At 49.4% G+C, this 13,984-nt stretch overlaps 4 protein-coding genes across 4 annotated transcripts; 2 read left to right on the top strand and 2 right to left on the bottom strand.

Moving 5' to 3' along the window:
• Positions 1 to 143: 143 nt before the first annotated feature.
• On the bottom strand, positions 144 to 1,444 carry BO83DRAFT_340416 (putative extracellular exo-polygalacturonase; the record flags this gene model as incomplete). The annotated part of the gene is made up of 2 exons (XM_025528581.1): positions 144 to 974; positions 1,032 to 1,444. The coding sequence occupies 2 exons, from the start codon at positions 1,442 to 1,444 to the stop codon at positions 167 to 169; spliced, it is 1,221 nt and encodes a 406-aa protein (XP_025387086.1). The 3' UTR covers positions 144 to 166.
• A 929-nt stretch (positions 1,445 to 2,373) lies between these two features.
• Positions 2,374 to 3,463, top strand: pmeA (putative pectin methylesterase; the record flags this gene model as incomplete). Its single annotated transcript, XM_025527629.1, has 3 exons — positions 2,374 to 2,816; positions 2,874 to 2,986; positions 3,036 to 3,463. 3 exons carry the CDS (start codon positions 2,374 to 2,376, stop codon positions 3,461 to 3,463), a joined length of 984 nt encoding a protein of 327 aa, XP_025387085.1.
• Positions 3,464 to 3,641: 178 nt separating this feature from the next.
• Positions 3,642 to 6,770, top strand: BO83DRAFT_340413 (thermophilic desulfurizing enzyme family protein). The gene is made up of 6 exons (XM_025528580.1): positions 3,642 to 3,981; positions 4,040 to 4,235; positions 4,317 to 4,621; positions 4,911 to 5,488; positions 5,561 to 6,034; positions 6,104 to 6,770. Exons 1-6 carry the CDS (start codon positions 3,859 to 3,861, stop codon positions 6,615 to 6,617), a joined length of 2,190 nt encoding a protein of 729 aa, XP_025387084.1. The 5' UTR covers positions 3,642 to 3,858; the 3' UTR covers positions 6,618 to 6,770.
• Positions 6,771 to 6,932: 162 nt separating this feature from the next.
• Positions 6,933 to 13,177, bottom strand: BO83DRAFT_409134 (2OG-Fe(II) oxygenase; the record flags this gene model as incomplete). The annotated part of the gene is made up of 8 exons (XM_025534108.1): positions 13,008 to 13,177; positions 12,482 to 12,841; positions 12,227 to 12,230; positions 8,610 to 8,734; positions 8,247 to 8,576; positions 7,812 to 8,193; positions 7,186 to 7,745; positions 6,933 to 7,127 (listed from the first exon to the last, which is right to left on the bottom strand). The coding sequence occupies exons 1-8, from the start codon at positions 13,080 to 13,082 to the stop codon at positions 6,933 to 6,935; spliced, it is 2,031 nt and encodes a 676-aa protein (XP_025387083.1). The 5' UTR covers positions 13,083 to 13,177.
• Between the last annotated feature and the right edge of the window lie 807 nt (positions 13,178 to 13,984).

The raw sequence follows: 13,984 nt of genomic DNA, 5'->3' as shown, positions 1-13,984 counted from the left end.
TGTCTTTCGAAAAGGATGACAATTCCACTAATTATATTGTCACATTATGTAACACACACGACCATACCAGATGTCAAACCTGACGAAAAAAAAAAAAAAAAAAAAAAAAAAAAAAAAAAAAAAAATTTCAGCCGGTGGATACAAAAGGTCTTCCGGCCAAAGCTGTTTAGCCCGAAGCTCCCGAAGTGCAAGTGACGCCCAAATCAGACGGGGTGTTGGCGCACAACACTTCAGACTTGCCCGATGGCGCCTTGACGTCGAACCCACTGATGGAGATGCCACAGGTTCCATCCGCACCGCAATCAAGGTTGGCCACAACCGGGTCGTACTTGTCACTGGTTGTCCCACTGAAGCTTGACACGACAATATCCGTCAGTTTGGCGTTGCCCGGGTTTTCCGCGCAATAGTCATCGTCCTCGCCATAGCAGCTCTGGATCTGGAAGGCGTAGTCGGTGTTGTCCACAGTGAAATCGTTGAAGGTCACATTGCTGACCGTGGAGGTACCGTGGTCGCCTCCACTCGGATAAGTCTTGATCCCGGCGGCTTTGGTGGAGTTGATCATAGTTGCGCCCGTGACATAAATGTTCTTGACCGAGTCGTCGCTTGACTTGCCCAGCGATCCCACGGAAATGCCATGGGAGCCGGTGCAGCTGATCGTGTCCACTGTCACGTAGTTGGAACTGGGCTTGAAGGCGACACAGTCATCATCGTTGACTACGGTGACCTCGGTGATGGTCACGTAGGTACTCTCGCCAATGTCGAACCCATCGGTGTTCTTGGGCGGATTGTCCGACTTGGAGTTGGCATCCATCTTCAGGTTGGAGAAGACGACGTTGGTGGCGCCACCCTTGACCGAGTTGAACACATTAGGTGGATTCTTCTGACGCAGCCCGGAGATTTCCAGGTTGCTGCCGCCAGTGATGTACAAGAGCGTTGGACGTGAATAACTACTGTCCGAAGCAAAGAGGTCCCACCTGGATTGGATCGGTCAGTCAGGTGAAGTCTTGCTTTGGAGAAGGGTGACCACATACGCATCCTGGCCATTTCCATCAATGACACCAGACCCAGTCAATGAGCGCAGTTTCAAGCCATCAACATCGGAAACACTTATCATGGCAGTGCGACCGCTCCAGTAATCGGTATCGCTGGCAAACTTTAAAAGACCTTCCACCTGGATGTCGCAATCACTGCAGCTGCTCAAGTCCAGCACACTGTTGAGGTAGTAGGTGCTGCCCTCGGGGAAGACGATGGTGCCACCATTTCCGCACGAGCTGAGGGCCTCGGTGATGGCGGGGACATCGTCGGTGGAGGAATCGCCTCCTGCGGTTGGGGTACAGACAGCGCGAGCGTGAAGGGAAGAATCTGGGGCTCGCTGGACCTTAGAGGGAGCAGCATTGCTTAGCCCAAGGCTGGCCAGTAGGAAGAGGTTACGATATAGCGCCATGGTGGGCACTGTTGTGACAATGAATATGGATTACTCGCAGTTTCGGAACAGGTGACGAATCTGGCGATGCCCAGCTCCCTATATACGAATCGCATCTGCCCGACGAATACCGTAGTGCACCTCATACAGCAGTAGCATTAAGTTGCAGCGGAATGAATCAGTGAGGATTGTAGGATGCCGAGGCAGACCCTGTCATCTCGGCTGGGGTCCAGTTTGAAACGAGCCGGATGCTTAATTTAGTGACGGAGCTACCGCCGTGCCCTGACCATGTCATGGCCTGTTTAGTATCGGTTAGTTGGCCTACAACAGCTGGCAGGGTCCTCAATGAACTGTGAACACGACTTTGCAATTTATTCTTATGCCAAACTGCCGACCGATCCCTGCGAGGCACGATGAAACCCCGCCCACTAACATGCAACACTCGACCGTTCCAGGAAGCAGAGCGGCCAGCTGACGTGCTGGTATGTCGATCCGGATAAATTGCAAGGGCTGTTCCTCCGCCCCCTGCTGACGGCTGAACCCGTCTAGTAGCTTTCCGATGGCACGCCGCCAATCGCTCCATTCTGCACGGAAGACCGTCGGTATCAACGGCGCGTTCCTGCAGGCGGAGGGTGCTTATTTGAAACGCCATGGCGTCCATGCCGGGAAGGGTAGATGGTTATTCATGGAAGTGTGGAGTAAATTCTCCGGCACTGGTGTCTCTTGGCGCTTGGCCGCCGTTCGGTCCCAGTGTCGTGTTGGCAGCCTTCTAGGGCGAAGAGAGACATCTGGAGATGTCATGGCATGAGCTGACAGACTTGTTGACGGTGCTCAGAAGCAGGCTATATAGCTGCTTGGCGTGCCTGTCGATTCCTTCCTTTTCTGACCCCCTTGCCAGGACATTATCCTCACTTTTTCTAGTCCAGGCGATCTCACAGCAACAAACCATCATGTATACTTCATACCTTCTGGCCACTCTTGCCGTCCTAACTGCTGCCGCGGTCGGAGCTCCGGCAGAGCACATTAAGAAGCGAGAGAGTCGGACTAGTGCTCCCTCGGGGTGCCTGACGGTCGGAGCGGACGGCACATATTCCAAGATCGGTGATGCGCTTGATGCTCTGGACTCGTCCAGTTCGGCCGCTTGCATTTACGTTGCCAGCGGCACGTATGAGGAGCAGCTGACCATCGACTATGGTGGCAACCTCACACTGTACGGTGAGACCACCGATACTGGCACCTACAAGGACAATGTAGTTACCATTACCCACACCATCTCGTCGTCGGATGCCGGATCTCTCGACAAGAGCGCCACCGTCAACGTGGTGTCGGACGGGTTCAGCATGTACAACATCAACGTGGAGAATGGATATGGAGAGGGATCACAGGCGGTAGCGTAAGTATTCTGACTTTTCCCCAAAGAAAAAAGAGTGGTAGCTTAATAGCTTGGTAGCCTTGTTGGAAATGCAGATCAGTTGGGCTTCTATGGGTGTCAAATCAGCGGGTACCAGGATACCCTCTATGTCAAGGCCGGAACCCAGTACTACTCCAACTGCATGATCGAGGGTCAGTATCTGTCCAAACAGCACGAGTAAAGATTAACTGACCATTCTAGGCGCGGTCGACTACATCTTCGGGGATGCATCGGTGTGGTTTGGCGAGTGTGACATTGTGTCCAACGGCGCCGGAGCCATCACGGCCTCATCGCGCGAAACCTCATCCGACTCAGGCTGGTACGCCATCGACAACTGCAACATTAAGGCTGCATCAGGTGTCTCCCTGACGGAGCAAGTCTACCTGGGCCGGCCATGGCGCGTGCTTGCACGGGTCATCTACCAGAACTCGGTGTTGTCGGACATCATCAACCCCAAGGGGTGGACGACGATGGCAGACGGTGCGACACCGCTGTATTATGAGTACAACAACTCTGGAGCGGGATCAGACACATCAGACCGCGAGTATGAATCCTCCATTTCCGCGGCAGTTGACAAGACCACGGTGGTGGGCGAATCATGGGGCGACTGGATTGATCGCAGTTACTAAGTGTATTGTGGGCTGGACCAAAAATCAGACAAGCACCTCATCGGCGGCGCGATGAGGCCATCGTATGATCGGCCCCCACAACCAGTATAGCCATACCCTATACCTTAATATGACTTTAATACAGTTAAGAACTTGATTTTACCCCTTGTTCCGGCAGTCTGGATCTCATTCCGAACTGGTCGATTTTCAGCAGATCCCGCGCATATCCCGTAGTGATCCCGTCCACTCTGTAGTCAATTTCTGCTCACCACTCGGTATCCAAATGGCGTAATGGCCCCAAAATGAGCCCTGGGCGTTTATAAGATATCGGGATCTGGGGACCGCCCCTAGAACTGGAGATCCTGAATCAGCCCAACTATCTATTCCTACCTGCACCATCTTCACAGTGTAGCACCATGTCTACCAGCTCGCCAACAGAGATCAAGAATGCCACCGATGCATTCGACATTGAGCGACAAGCATCTGCATCTGCAGCTGCAGCTGCAGTGCCAGTCGCACCCAAATCCCTCGGTGCAGGCGTAAGTCAGACTTCTACATTTACCTCGAATCATTGACTAATGTCCATGGAATACGCAGTCAGCCCTAGCTCTGGGCGCATTCGGCACAACTTTGACTACCCTATCTCTCAGTCTGATGGAATGGCGCGGCGTGACCATCACCAACGTCTACGTGGGCAATTTCTTCTTCATCGCAGCATTTGGACTGGTCATCACCGCACAATGGGAGCTCTCGGTGGGGAATGGTTTTGCATACACGGTATTTAGTGCATTCGGTATATATCCCTCAGGCACCCCGTTCCTTGCATCTCAGCATGAAAAGTAGAAAAGGCCAACCAGACTGATATTCCGAACAGGTCTCTTCTACGCTGGCTACGGCGCGATCCTCACCCCAGCCTTTGGGGTCGCACAAGCCTACGGATCCGACACAACGCAGTACAATAATGCGCTGGGGTTCTTCATGATACTATGGACAGTATTCGTGTTCACATTTCTCATCGCATCATTGCCAATCAATCTGGCGAATATTGCAGTGTTTTTCTTTGTGGATCTGGGGTTCTTGACTGTGGCGGCGAGTTACTTTGCGGATGCGGATGGACACGCTGACTCGGCGAGAGCATTGCGCAAGACTGGAGGGGCAAGTTGTTTCGTGGCGGGGATGGTGGGGTGGTATATTGTGTTTCATTTGTTCCTGAAGGATAATAGGTTGTTGGAGTTGCCGTTGGGGGATACGGGGAGGTATTTTGCGAAGAGTAGGAAAGGGAGGGAAGAGTAGTAGAGGGGGTACGCAGTGTGGTGGGGTTAGATGGAGATCGACAATAGGAGGAGTAATTAGTAGTAGTATAATAATATATATGGTTATACTAATGTACCGATTTAATTATTGTGCATCCAGATAAGCTTATGTTCCAAGCCAACCCCCATAATTGCGCTGCTTATGCCATTCTCAGCGGGATAACGACATCTCTCTTCCACTCGAACTATCCAACAACCCTGACCTTGTCGATCCACGTTGCGATGTGCTCAAGCCCGCAGATGGCGTGATCCGTGCGCGTCATTTACAAGATTCCAGCGCAATCACCACCACCTCTGGACTACTTTTTGAGTCTATCAGCAGACACTACTTATATGCAAGTAGTTGCCCGGTGCCACTATGCTCGCAGCAACTCCTCATAACCTTTCACAACCCCTCACTCTCCCAACTCACTATCTTCATCACCACCACCACCGCAATGACCCAATCCGACGTCCCGGCCACTGACCCAGCCATCTACGAGGCCTATAAATCCCAATGGGCCTCATTACCCGACACTGCCGAAGCCTGGCTAGCTCGGGCGCGTGAAGTAGCCACCGTACTAAGCAAAGACGTAGCGCAGCGCGAGCAAGATAACAAGTCCCCACGGGCGGAAGTAGCTCTACTCAAACACTCCGGATTGTTGAAGCTGCTGGGTCCCAAGAAATACGGCGGAGGCGAACAGCCCTGGAGCGTGGGATACAAGGCCATTCGCGAGGTGGCCAAAGGAGATGGGTATACACTCTCCTACCCATTCCATTCCAGCATCCACATCACACGACCGCAATACTAACCAAAATACACCAGATCAATCGGTATGCTCCTAGGCTACCACCTCCTCTGGTCCACCACCGCCAACATAGTCGGCACCCCCTCTCAAGCCGACCGCATCCACCAATGGATCATCACAAACAACTACTTCGTCGGCGGGGCCGTCAATCCCCGCGATAGCGATCTAACCATCACCTCCGATGGAGAAGACATCATCTTCAACGGGGCCAAATTCTTCAACACAGGCGGTGTCGTCTCCGACCTGACCGTCCTAGAAGGTGTCCTCGACGGCACAGGCGAGCACATTTTCGCGCTCGTCGAGACCCGACAGGCGGGGATCAAATTCGCCCATAACTGGAACAACATTGGACTACGCTTGACCGAGTCCGGAGGAGTCAAGATAGAGAATGTGCGCGCGCCGTGGACAGACGCATTGGGATGGGATAATATGTCGAAGAGGCCGCGCGAGGAGGTTCTGGGCGTGCCGTTTGCGAGTTTGTTGCTTCCGACGTATGTTTCTCCCTCTCCTTCTCCAAACATGAAATCGTCACCTGCAGTACTAATCAATTACCTGGACAGGATTCAACTCGTCTTCAGCAACTTCTACCTCGGCATCGCTCAAGGCGCACTGGCCTTCGCATCCCAATACACCGTGAGCACGACCCGCCCGTGGCCCTTCGGCGGGGACAACAAGGCCTCCGCGACCGACGAGTTCTACATTCTCGAGCGATACGGGAACTTCTTCGCGCATCTCCGTGCGGCGGAGGCGCTGGCTGATCGGGCTGGCGAGGAGATCTCATCCTTGTATCGCGAACACTCGGAGAATCGGCCTGGGTTGACGGCCAGACAACGGGGTGAGTTGGCCGAGTGGGTTGCCAGTGTTAAGGTGGTTACTACGGATGTGGGGTTGAGGGTGACTTCGGGGATCTTTGAGGTTACTGGTGCGAGGGCGACGGCTGTGAAGGTCGGGTTGGATCGCTTCTGGCGGGATATCCGGACGCATACCCTGCATGATCCGGTGGCGTATAAGAATCGCGAGCTGGGGAGGTATGCTCTGTTGGATGAGGTGCCGGAGCCATCGTGGTATACTTAGAGTTGCGTTAACTGCTAGCGTTTATTCGTATGCATCTTTCAAATCGGCGTACCACTGAAATTGGAATTAGACTATCTTGAATACATCATGTTAAAGTACCATTATATAGCACGGACATCGTGCCAGCTAGTATCATGTTGTGGAATATAAAGCCCGATCGAAAATTGATTAAAGTACAGCTACAGAGACTAATAAGAGTAGAGACATAGGGATAAGGTTCAATTTCATAACAACTCACTAACAAAGCATGCAGAGCGAGTAGTAAATGCTCACACAGTCTCATTTCACGAGGAGGTTTTTGCTACTCTCCCTGGACTACTTCATCTTCCCGCTTTGGCCGCGTTGACTGAAGGGCGGAATGACGGCCAAGATCACTGCACAGGAATAACGAGCGCCGATACTAGCCTGATTGTCATAAGATATGTGAGAGAATGCCATCTCCTTATGCTTGGCTTCGACAAGCCAGGTAATGCCGGGGGGGTAGTATGACGGCCAGACATCGTTGGTCACCTGGCAAGTGGAAAGGTTTAGTTTTCAATTCCACAAGAAATTCCGAGATGTAGCTTACCTCTTTGAGGTCCTCCTCCTGTCCGCGTTCAGACCCAATGTACCTTCGGAGATGCGGAGGCACACGGACACCCCATTCCTCGTAGAGGCTGTTCGGCTTCTTTGGCAGGTGGTGCTTTTCTCCAAACGAGAAGGCTTCTATCACATCAACCACTTCGCGTGTCAACAACAAACGCTTCCAGTGCTGGTCCTCATCAAGAAGTGCACTACTAGACTTCCAAGGGTACACTTCGCTATACCTGAGGGAAGACTCTTTGCCCCTTGCCAGGTAATCTTTCGGAACAGAACGCCAGTATTTTCTCTTGTAGTACCACCCACGCCCAGAATCTGAGTCTTGCTCAGAGGCTGAGTCCTGTTCAGAGTCGCCGAAGTAAGGTGCTCCATTACCTTCATAGTCTTCATCATATTCCAGAACCGGGAGGATGCTGACATCCATACCAAGTGCTTCAAAAACCGCATAGACGACAAGGTCGGCGCCCTTCGATGAACGCGGGAGCTGGAGCCCGGCTATATCCGAAGAATGGGGATAGGCATGGGAGCAGTGGACTCCAAAGACGCCGCCTAACACAGACCATTAGACATGGTATATTCGGAGTACAAAGAAGATGTTGATCGGCGGCAACATACCATCTTTCATGAATCCAGGGGTGGTGAGTAGACTTTCAATCAACCCATAAAGTGGGAGAGTGTGTGGATCAAGCACGGGACGGATGGGAGCGAGTATGGCACCGGGCATTTCCCGTACATATAGGTTGTATGTGAGCGTGATCCGATGGCCCGCTCTGATCGTCTCGATTTCATGCTCGCAATCCGAGTAGAAGGCTGCCCATTGGATACTAGAGCTACTTTGTCGGCTCCATTCAAACTTGGCCATCTGCCCGTGATGCTGCACAGTCAGGTTGCCTCCCTCGAATTGGCATGGCAGACAAACCACGAGTGATCCAATCTGGTGCTCCGAGCGTGGCGTGTCGACATGCTTTCGGAAATGCCCAGAAGGGCCCGAGTACACCTGCAGTGATTTCAGTCAGCACATGATAATGTTAGGGACGGGAGCAAACGGACATTTAATTTATACAACTCAGCCTTCAGCTTGCGGAACTGCAATCGATTCTCGGTCTCACCGCTGATACCAGGCAGAAGGATCTGCTCGATGAGCTCGATAATGCCAAAGTCGGCTGGGTGGAAGCTCGTCAAAAATCGGTCGGGGTCAAGCTTCCCTGCCCGACGGTATTCAGGGTCAAGGATGTCCTGCCCACCCCTACCAAAACTCGCAGGTTGGCAAGCATCAAGAAGTGTTTGGAGTCCGTGAGTTGAACCATCACTGTTCTCACTTAGCACTGGAAGTGTGAGCTTTTGTGCGGTGGAGTCGTGCTCGGCACCCCAGTGAAGCACCTGCACACGGGGTGAAGTAGGTCCAGCTCTTACTTGCTCAGAGCCGATGGGATTCGCAATCGGGATGCTGCCTCCACATGTAAACAAGGCAGACGAGGTTTCTCTCTCAATCGCTACTGTGATTGTTTCAACAAACCGGAGGTAAAACCAAGCTAAGCCTAATATTTAACAGAAATGAACAAGTATCTTCCTGTATCATCTACTCTACGGTAATAACAGGTATCTTTACAATGTTCCTCAGCTAGTGGTCACAGTATAGGATTTTATCAGACAGCTCCAGGTTGAAAATCTTCCTGCCTGACATCCAAACATAGTTCAGTGCGATTTCATGTCAGGATTACTCAAATAATTGAAAAGTAAAACTGGCGACATCTCTATCCGGACACCTCCCATGTGGGCTGTCCGTGTCTTTTGGTACTGCGGACATACTGCTGTCGCTTTTAACCATGCCGTTGATCCCACCCCCGTCTGTGTACAGTGCTACAGCCGACTAGTCCTTGCCTGTAATGTCATTGTGACTTGTGATTGGTTGTTCTACGATCTTATCGATCGTCACCTCTGGCAGTGCCCAGTATGCTCCCGATATATACGACGTTTACAATCTCAGACTCCAGGGAACAGACGGCGAGATCGTTCATGTCGGAGACTTAGTCATTGGAAGGAAAAGTGATCATAATACTAAATAGAATTGTCAATTTTAGTAGGTGAGCCCGGTCAATAACTGGTTTGCCCTGTATAGATATTCATAAGATGCACAGTCTCTCACTTTTTCTGCGAATATCGCGAAGACTACGTCCGCAGGACCTCGACCCATCTGACTGACGACATCCTCAGATTGAATTTCTGGATCACTGGGTATTGCCGCTAGTAGAGATGTGGAGCTAAAGGTAAGAGCTCTAAAGTGTGGGTCTTGGAATCGTAATGGTGAGAAGCGGTTATTGCTAGCTGGATACAGCATGTTGTGAGTCATCTAACCGCGAAGGATTCCTGCATACGCGATGAAAAACTGGCTAGTTGTTAGTTGTTTGTATATTGACGTGCGATTAAGATAGCATAACTATAAATCAATCGAATATTATCTGCACAATGATACTATAACCATATTCTAAATGGCGTGTTTGGTAGTTGAATAGCCTCGTAGAGGTTGGTGGTGGTGGTGGTGGCGATTTGAAGAGAAGTTGGGCGGACCGTGAGTTACATATCATTGGATGCGTGAGGTTAGGACCAATCCGCCCCACTTAACAGCTCATCTATCAGGATTTACATTTTGTGAAGATTTGTCGGGACAATTCTTCTACAACAAGTTAATGCCGAACTTTTAGCAAAGATGATCAGCTCATGTCTTCGCTTGGATCCAGCTGTGCGGAATCATTTCAGAGTTTTACCATGAATTTGTGATTATAAATCAGGGAGATTTCAGTAAGGCAGTCAATATGCTATCGTAGCGGAGACTTTCCCCTTTCCGGTAAAATGTCCTGCAGGGTTCGCGATCTCGGGCGACGCCATTGAGAAGATGATGGACAATATCCACCTGGGCTTCTGGTTCTTGATAACGTCACCATACCTTACAAGTACGAGGCTAGATTGTCTAAATGGTTGACCCCTTACCGTGACTACAATGAGGGTCAGGAGTCAAGAATTGCAATGTTAAACAATGTCATAACTTATAGAAACCATGTCAGAGAAGTTGATAAGCCAACGTGCTGCTGTTACACAGGATCTACTTGGTTTCCTTAATACCATATAACCTTTGTCATACAGAATAAATATATATTAAGTATTCTGTCGCATATTAGTTTCATCATCTGAGTTTGTGTTAGTTGACAAGTGAAGAGCAAAATACTGATTCTAAAAATAACGTTTAAGCCTAGAAAAATAATTACGTTTATAGTCTTACAGACAAATCACTGTTCAAAGGAGAACTGCACCAGATGCCAAGCTAAAAGGTTAATAACCTATCAGATACGAAGCTGACTTTCGAATACTTCGCTGTATGATTATAAATCAGATTGTAGTTTGTCAGCCATGGAAAATGCTGGATGTAACCGGGAGACTGGAGAATCTGTCTTTGCTTCCAGCTTAAAGGTATAAATATAACCATCTACAGAACCATATTCGTGAAAGATCATCTTAAACTATCTTAACATCTGTTTCAGTGTTTGTTCAAGTCATTACTTATCAACCATGTCTCCTAAGGTTCTCATTGTCCTTACCTCTGCTGGCGAGTTCACCACCAAGCCTGGACACCCCACTGGCTGGTACTTGGTACGGATATAACACTTACCAGCAAGACCCGGCAAAGTTATATGTAATCACTGACAGAATGTTTAGCCTGAATTCGCCCATCCCTGGAATGTGCTCAAAGATAAAGTTGAGCTTACCATTGCTTCTCCTAAGGGTGGTGAAGCTCCTGTTGATCCCAGCTCTGTGGAGGCGTTCGCAAGTGACGCTGAGTCTGCTAGTTTCTTGAAGGAACAGAAATCACTCTGGACTCACACTCGGAAACTCTCTGATTTGGATGCTGCTGACTATGATGCTGTATTCTATGTTGGTGGTCATGGTCGTAAGTTTTCAATTACTCCCGAATAATAATCGATAGCGTGTATTTACTTTTTGCAATCCTAGCCATGTTCGATCTCTTTTCCAACAAGGACTCCTTGAAATTGATCCAGGACTTCTCTGTTGCTCGCAAGCCTATTGCTGCTGTTTGCCATGGTTCCGCAGCCCTCATCAAAGCAACAAATCCCTCTGGTCAGTCAATCTTGGCCGGTGCCCAAGTCACTGGATTCTCCAACACCGAGGAGGATCAAGCTCAACTGTCTTCCTTGATGCCTTTTATGCTAGAGACAGAGTTGAACAAGGTCTCTAATGGCGGTTATGTCAAGGCTGATAACCCTTGGGCTGAAAAGGTTGTCGTTTCCAAGGCTGCCGAAACTGGAGCTCCTGTTATTACTGGTCAGAATCCTGCCAGTGGAACTGGGGTCGGAAAGGCGATCCTCGCTGCTTTGAATCTTTGATTAAGTGTGCTCAATGTGACCAAGCGTTGCGCTGAATGGGGAAGCTTGCAAAGCAAAGCTTGCAACCATGTCTTCACCGAAGTACATAGTCATATGTACCAAGCTATGTGAGGGCGTATCACGGTTGGCGAAGACGCAGCTTAATGCAAATCCTGGCGGGTGGACGTCATTTCACCCGTCCAACAAGTGTTCAATTACACTTTGTTCGTACGAAATGCAATATAACAGATATAAAATAGTGACATAACTTGGAAGACTTTGAAAAAGTTTTGCTCCTGTAGCACTACATCGTTTCCCCAAGCTATTCTTTTTATCAGAAGCTCTGTAGCCTCCTCACCCAAATGAGGGACCAGCATTTGAGATAGAGTCAGAATTATAGGTAGCCTGACTTTGTATAGAGTCATTTAGCCGATAGCCCTTATGGCAAACATTACCCGAAACCCCTGCAGTATTTTTGAAACAGAAGTATTATGTACGAAAGGCATGAGGAAAATATGCTCCTGGATATCTGCTCTTCTGTGTTGGGTGTAGGCACCATTACCCCAAGAAAGATATTGTATATATATATAGGACATTGTCTATAATCATACGCAGGTTACTACTGGGCATGATATAACATATCTTTTGAATTACCTGTCTGTAAGCCGATGACAGAGGTGGCCATAAAGAGGATAATATGTTAAATGCCCGGGCATTCGCTTTTCCCGATTAGTTGACGTTAGGAAGCCTCGGTATCATGAAAATGATATAGCGCATTGCCATAAACAGAAGCTGGAAAAACAGAAGCCTTAGCGTGTCTTGGTATTAGGGTTTGGAAACAATAGAGTAGTATAGATAGTAAGGGCAGTTTCTGGATTATCTGTGCATATCCTCGGGGTCCTCATCAACTTCGACAAGTCTATCTTTGTCGGAGGTTTGCTGCAGGTATTCCCGGTCGCAGGCTACCCTGGAGCCGACAGCCTCCCATCGGCTATTGATTTTTCGAAGAACTTTCTCATTTCCAAGGACATCAGTGTTTTCCTCGACATAGCCGGGAAGAAGGCGATTCAAATTGTCTCTGAGTTCAGAGGCAATTTCCCGCAGCTCCTCGGCACCCTCCCCACTCCATTCCAATGGCTTTGGGTGCTTCTTGGGAGCTCTTCTTCCAAAGCCATAGTATGAGCTAGATTCCAACTGATCCAGGATGGAACGGTTGAGCCGGTAAACACGGACAAGGAACCTATCAACGCAGGCATCTATTTTGAAGTCCTGTCATATTATATCAGCACGTTTTCAGGATGGTCCAGACGCTATCATAATTTGTATATCTCCATGGTAAAGTACAAGAGATATGGTAGAAGAAACAGAATGTGAAAAAGCAAGCCTCAAAGATGAATTTCCACATCAACCAGTCAACACACAACAGATTACTTACCTCGATGGCAGTCTTGTTAACCCAATCCTCCAGGTCTACAAGAGTGCGCTTAAAATGGGCTGGCGAGCGAGACATTTTCCGTCTTGTTGATGGCGAAGGTAGTTGTTGTAGTAGGCTTCGTGATGGGGATTGAATCAAACAGCAGCGATATTTATGGTGGAGGGATGAGAGTCCGGATGAGGTGAGGATAGGGCAAGAATGATGGCATGGCAGGTGCCGAGGGAGGCATCACCTCCAGGCAGCAGGAGCGGCAGCCTGGAGCTTCAAGGTCTGAACAAGGGTAACCTGCATAAGAACGCCGTGGCACGTTGAATAAACAACGCATGGCAACAGTTCAGAGTCTTGACTGGCAGTAGAGGCAGGATGACTCCAGGCTGGTAAATGTATGAACTGGGAAGAATCCGATGAACATTCAGCCTGGGCGCCGAGGTATTGAGTTGGTGTTGCACAGGTACGGGATAGGCTATCGATGCACAGAACTTCGTTGGATACTAAACTGCTCTAATAAATCTTTCTTCCCATTGAAGAAACATTTCCAGTTGAATGACTTAGACGCTGTTGTCTTTTGTTTGTACTTGATCGCAATACAACCTTGGTGGTGAGCGATACTAGAATAATTACTACCTAAACAGAAGCTTAGAATGGACTTTGGACACATGAGCGGTGAACCCCACTACTACTGCGATCGAATGTCTGTCCAAGCAGCCGAGTTTCACAATCGAAAGGACGGTAACTTTTGACCTACTGGCTTCTGTGGTCGTAGCTGGCAATGTCTACTGGAAAGCATGGCAAACTCGATTCTCCTGTTCCAGGTTGCGCACTGCCCCTTATCACCTGCCTCGCGTGTAACCCATCATCTTGTGCCAAAACTGGCCATATTTATATGAAGAAACCTATCGCCCTCATACAAAGAATAAATATCGATCAATCTGACCTTCTCCAGCCCTCAGTGTGGATTCCTATGTTTCAGAGGCCTC

This window comes from Aspergillus eucalypticola (assembly GCF_003184535.1).
Source record: "Aspergillus eucalypticola CBS 122712 chromosome Unknown BO83scaffold_16, whole genome shotgun sequence".
Taxonomy (NCBI): Eukaryota; Fungi; Ascomycota; class Eurotiomycetes; order Eurotiales; family Aspergillaceae; genus Aspergillus; species Aspergillus eucalypticola.
Note: the sequence above shows the minus strand (reverse complement) of the source record. Positions and strands in the feature narration are given on the sequence as shown.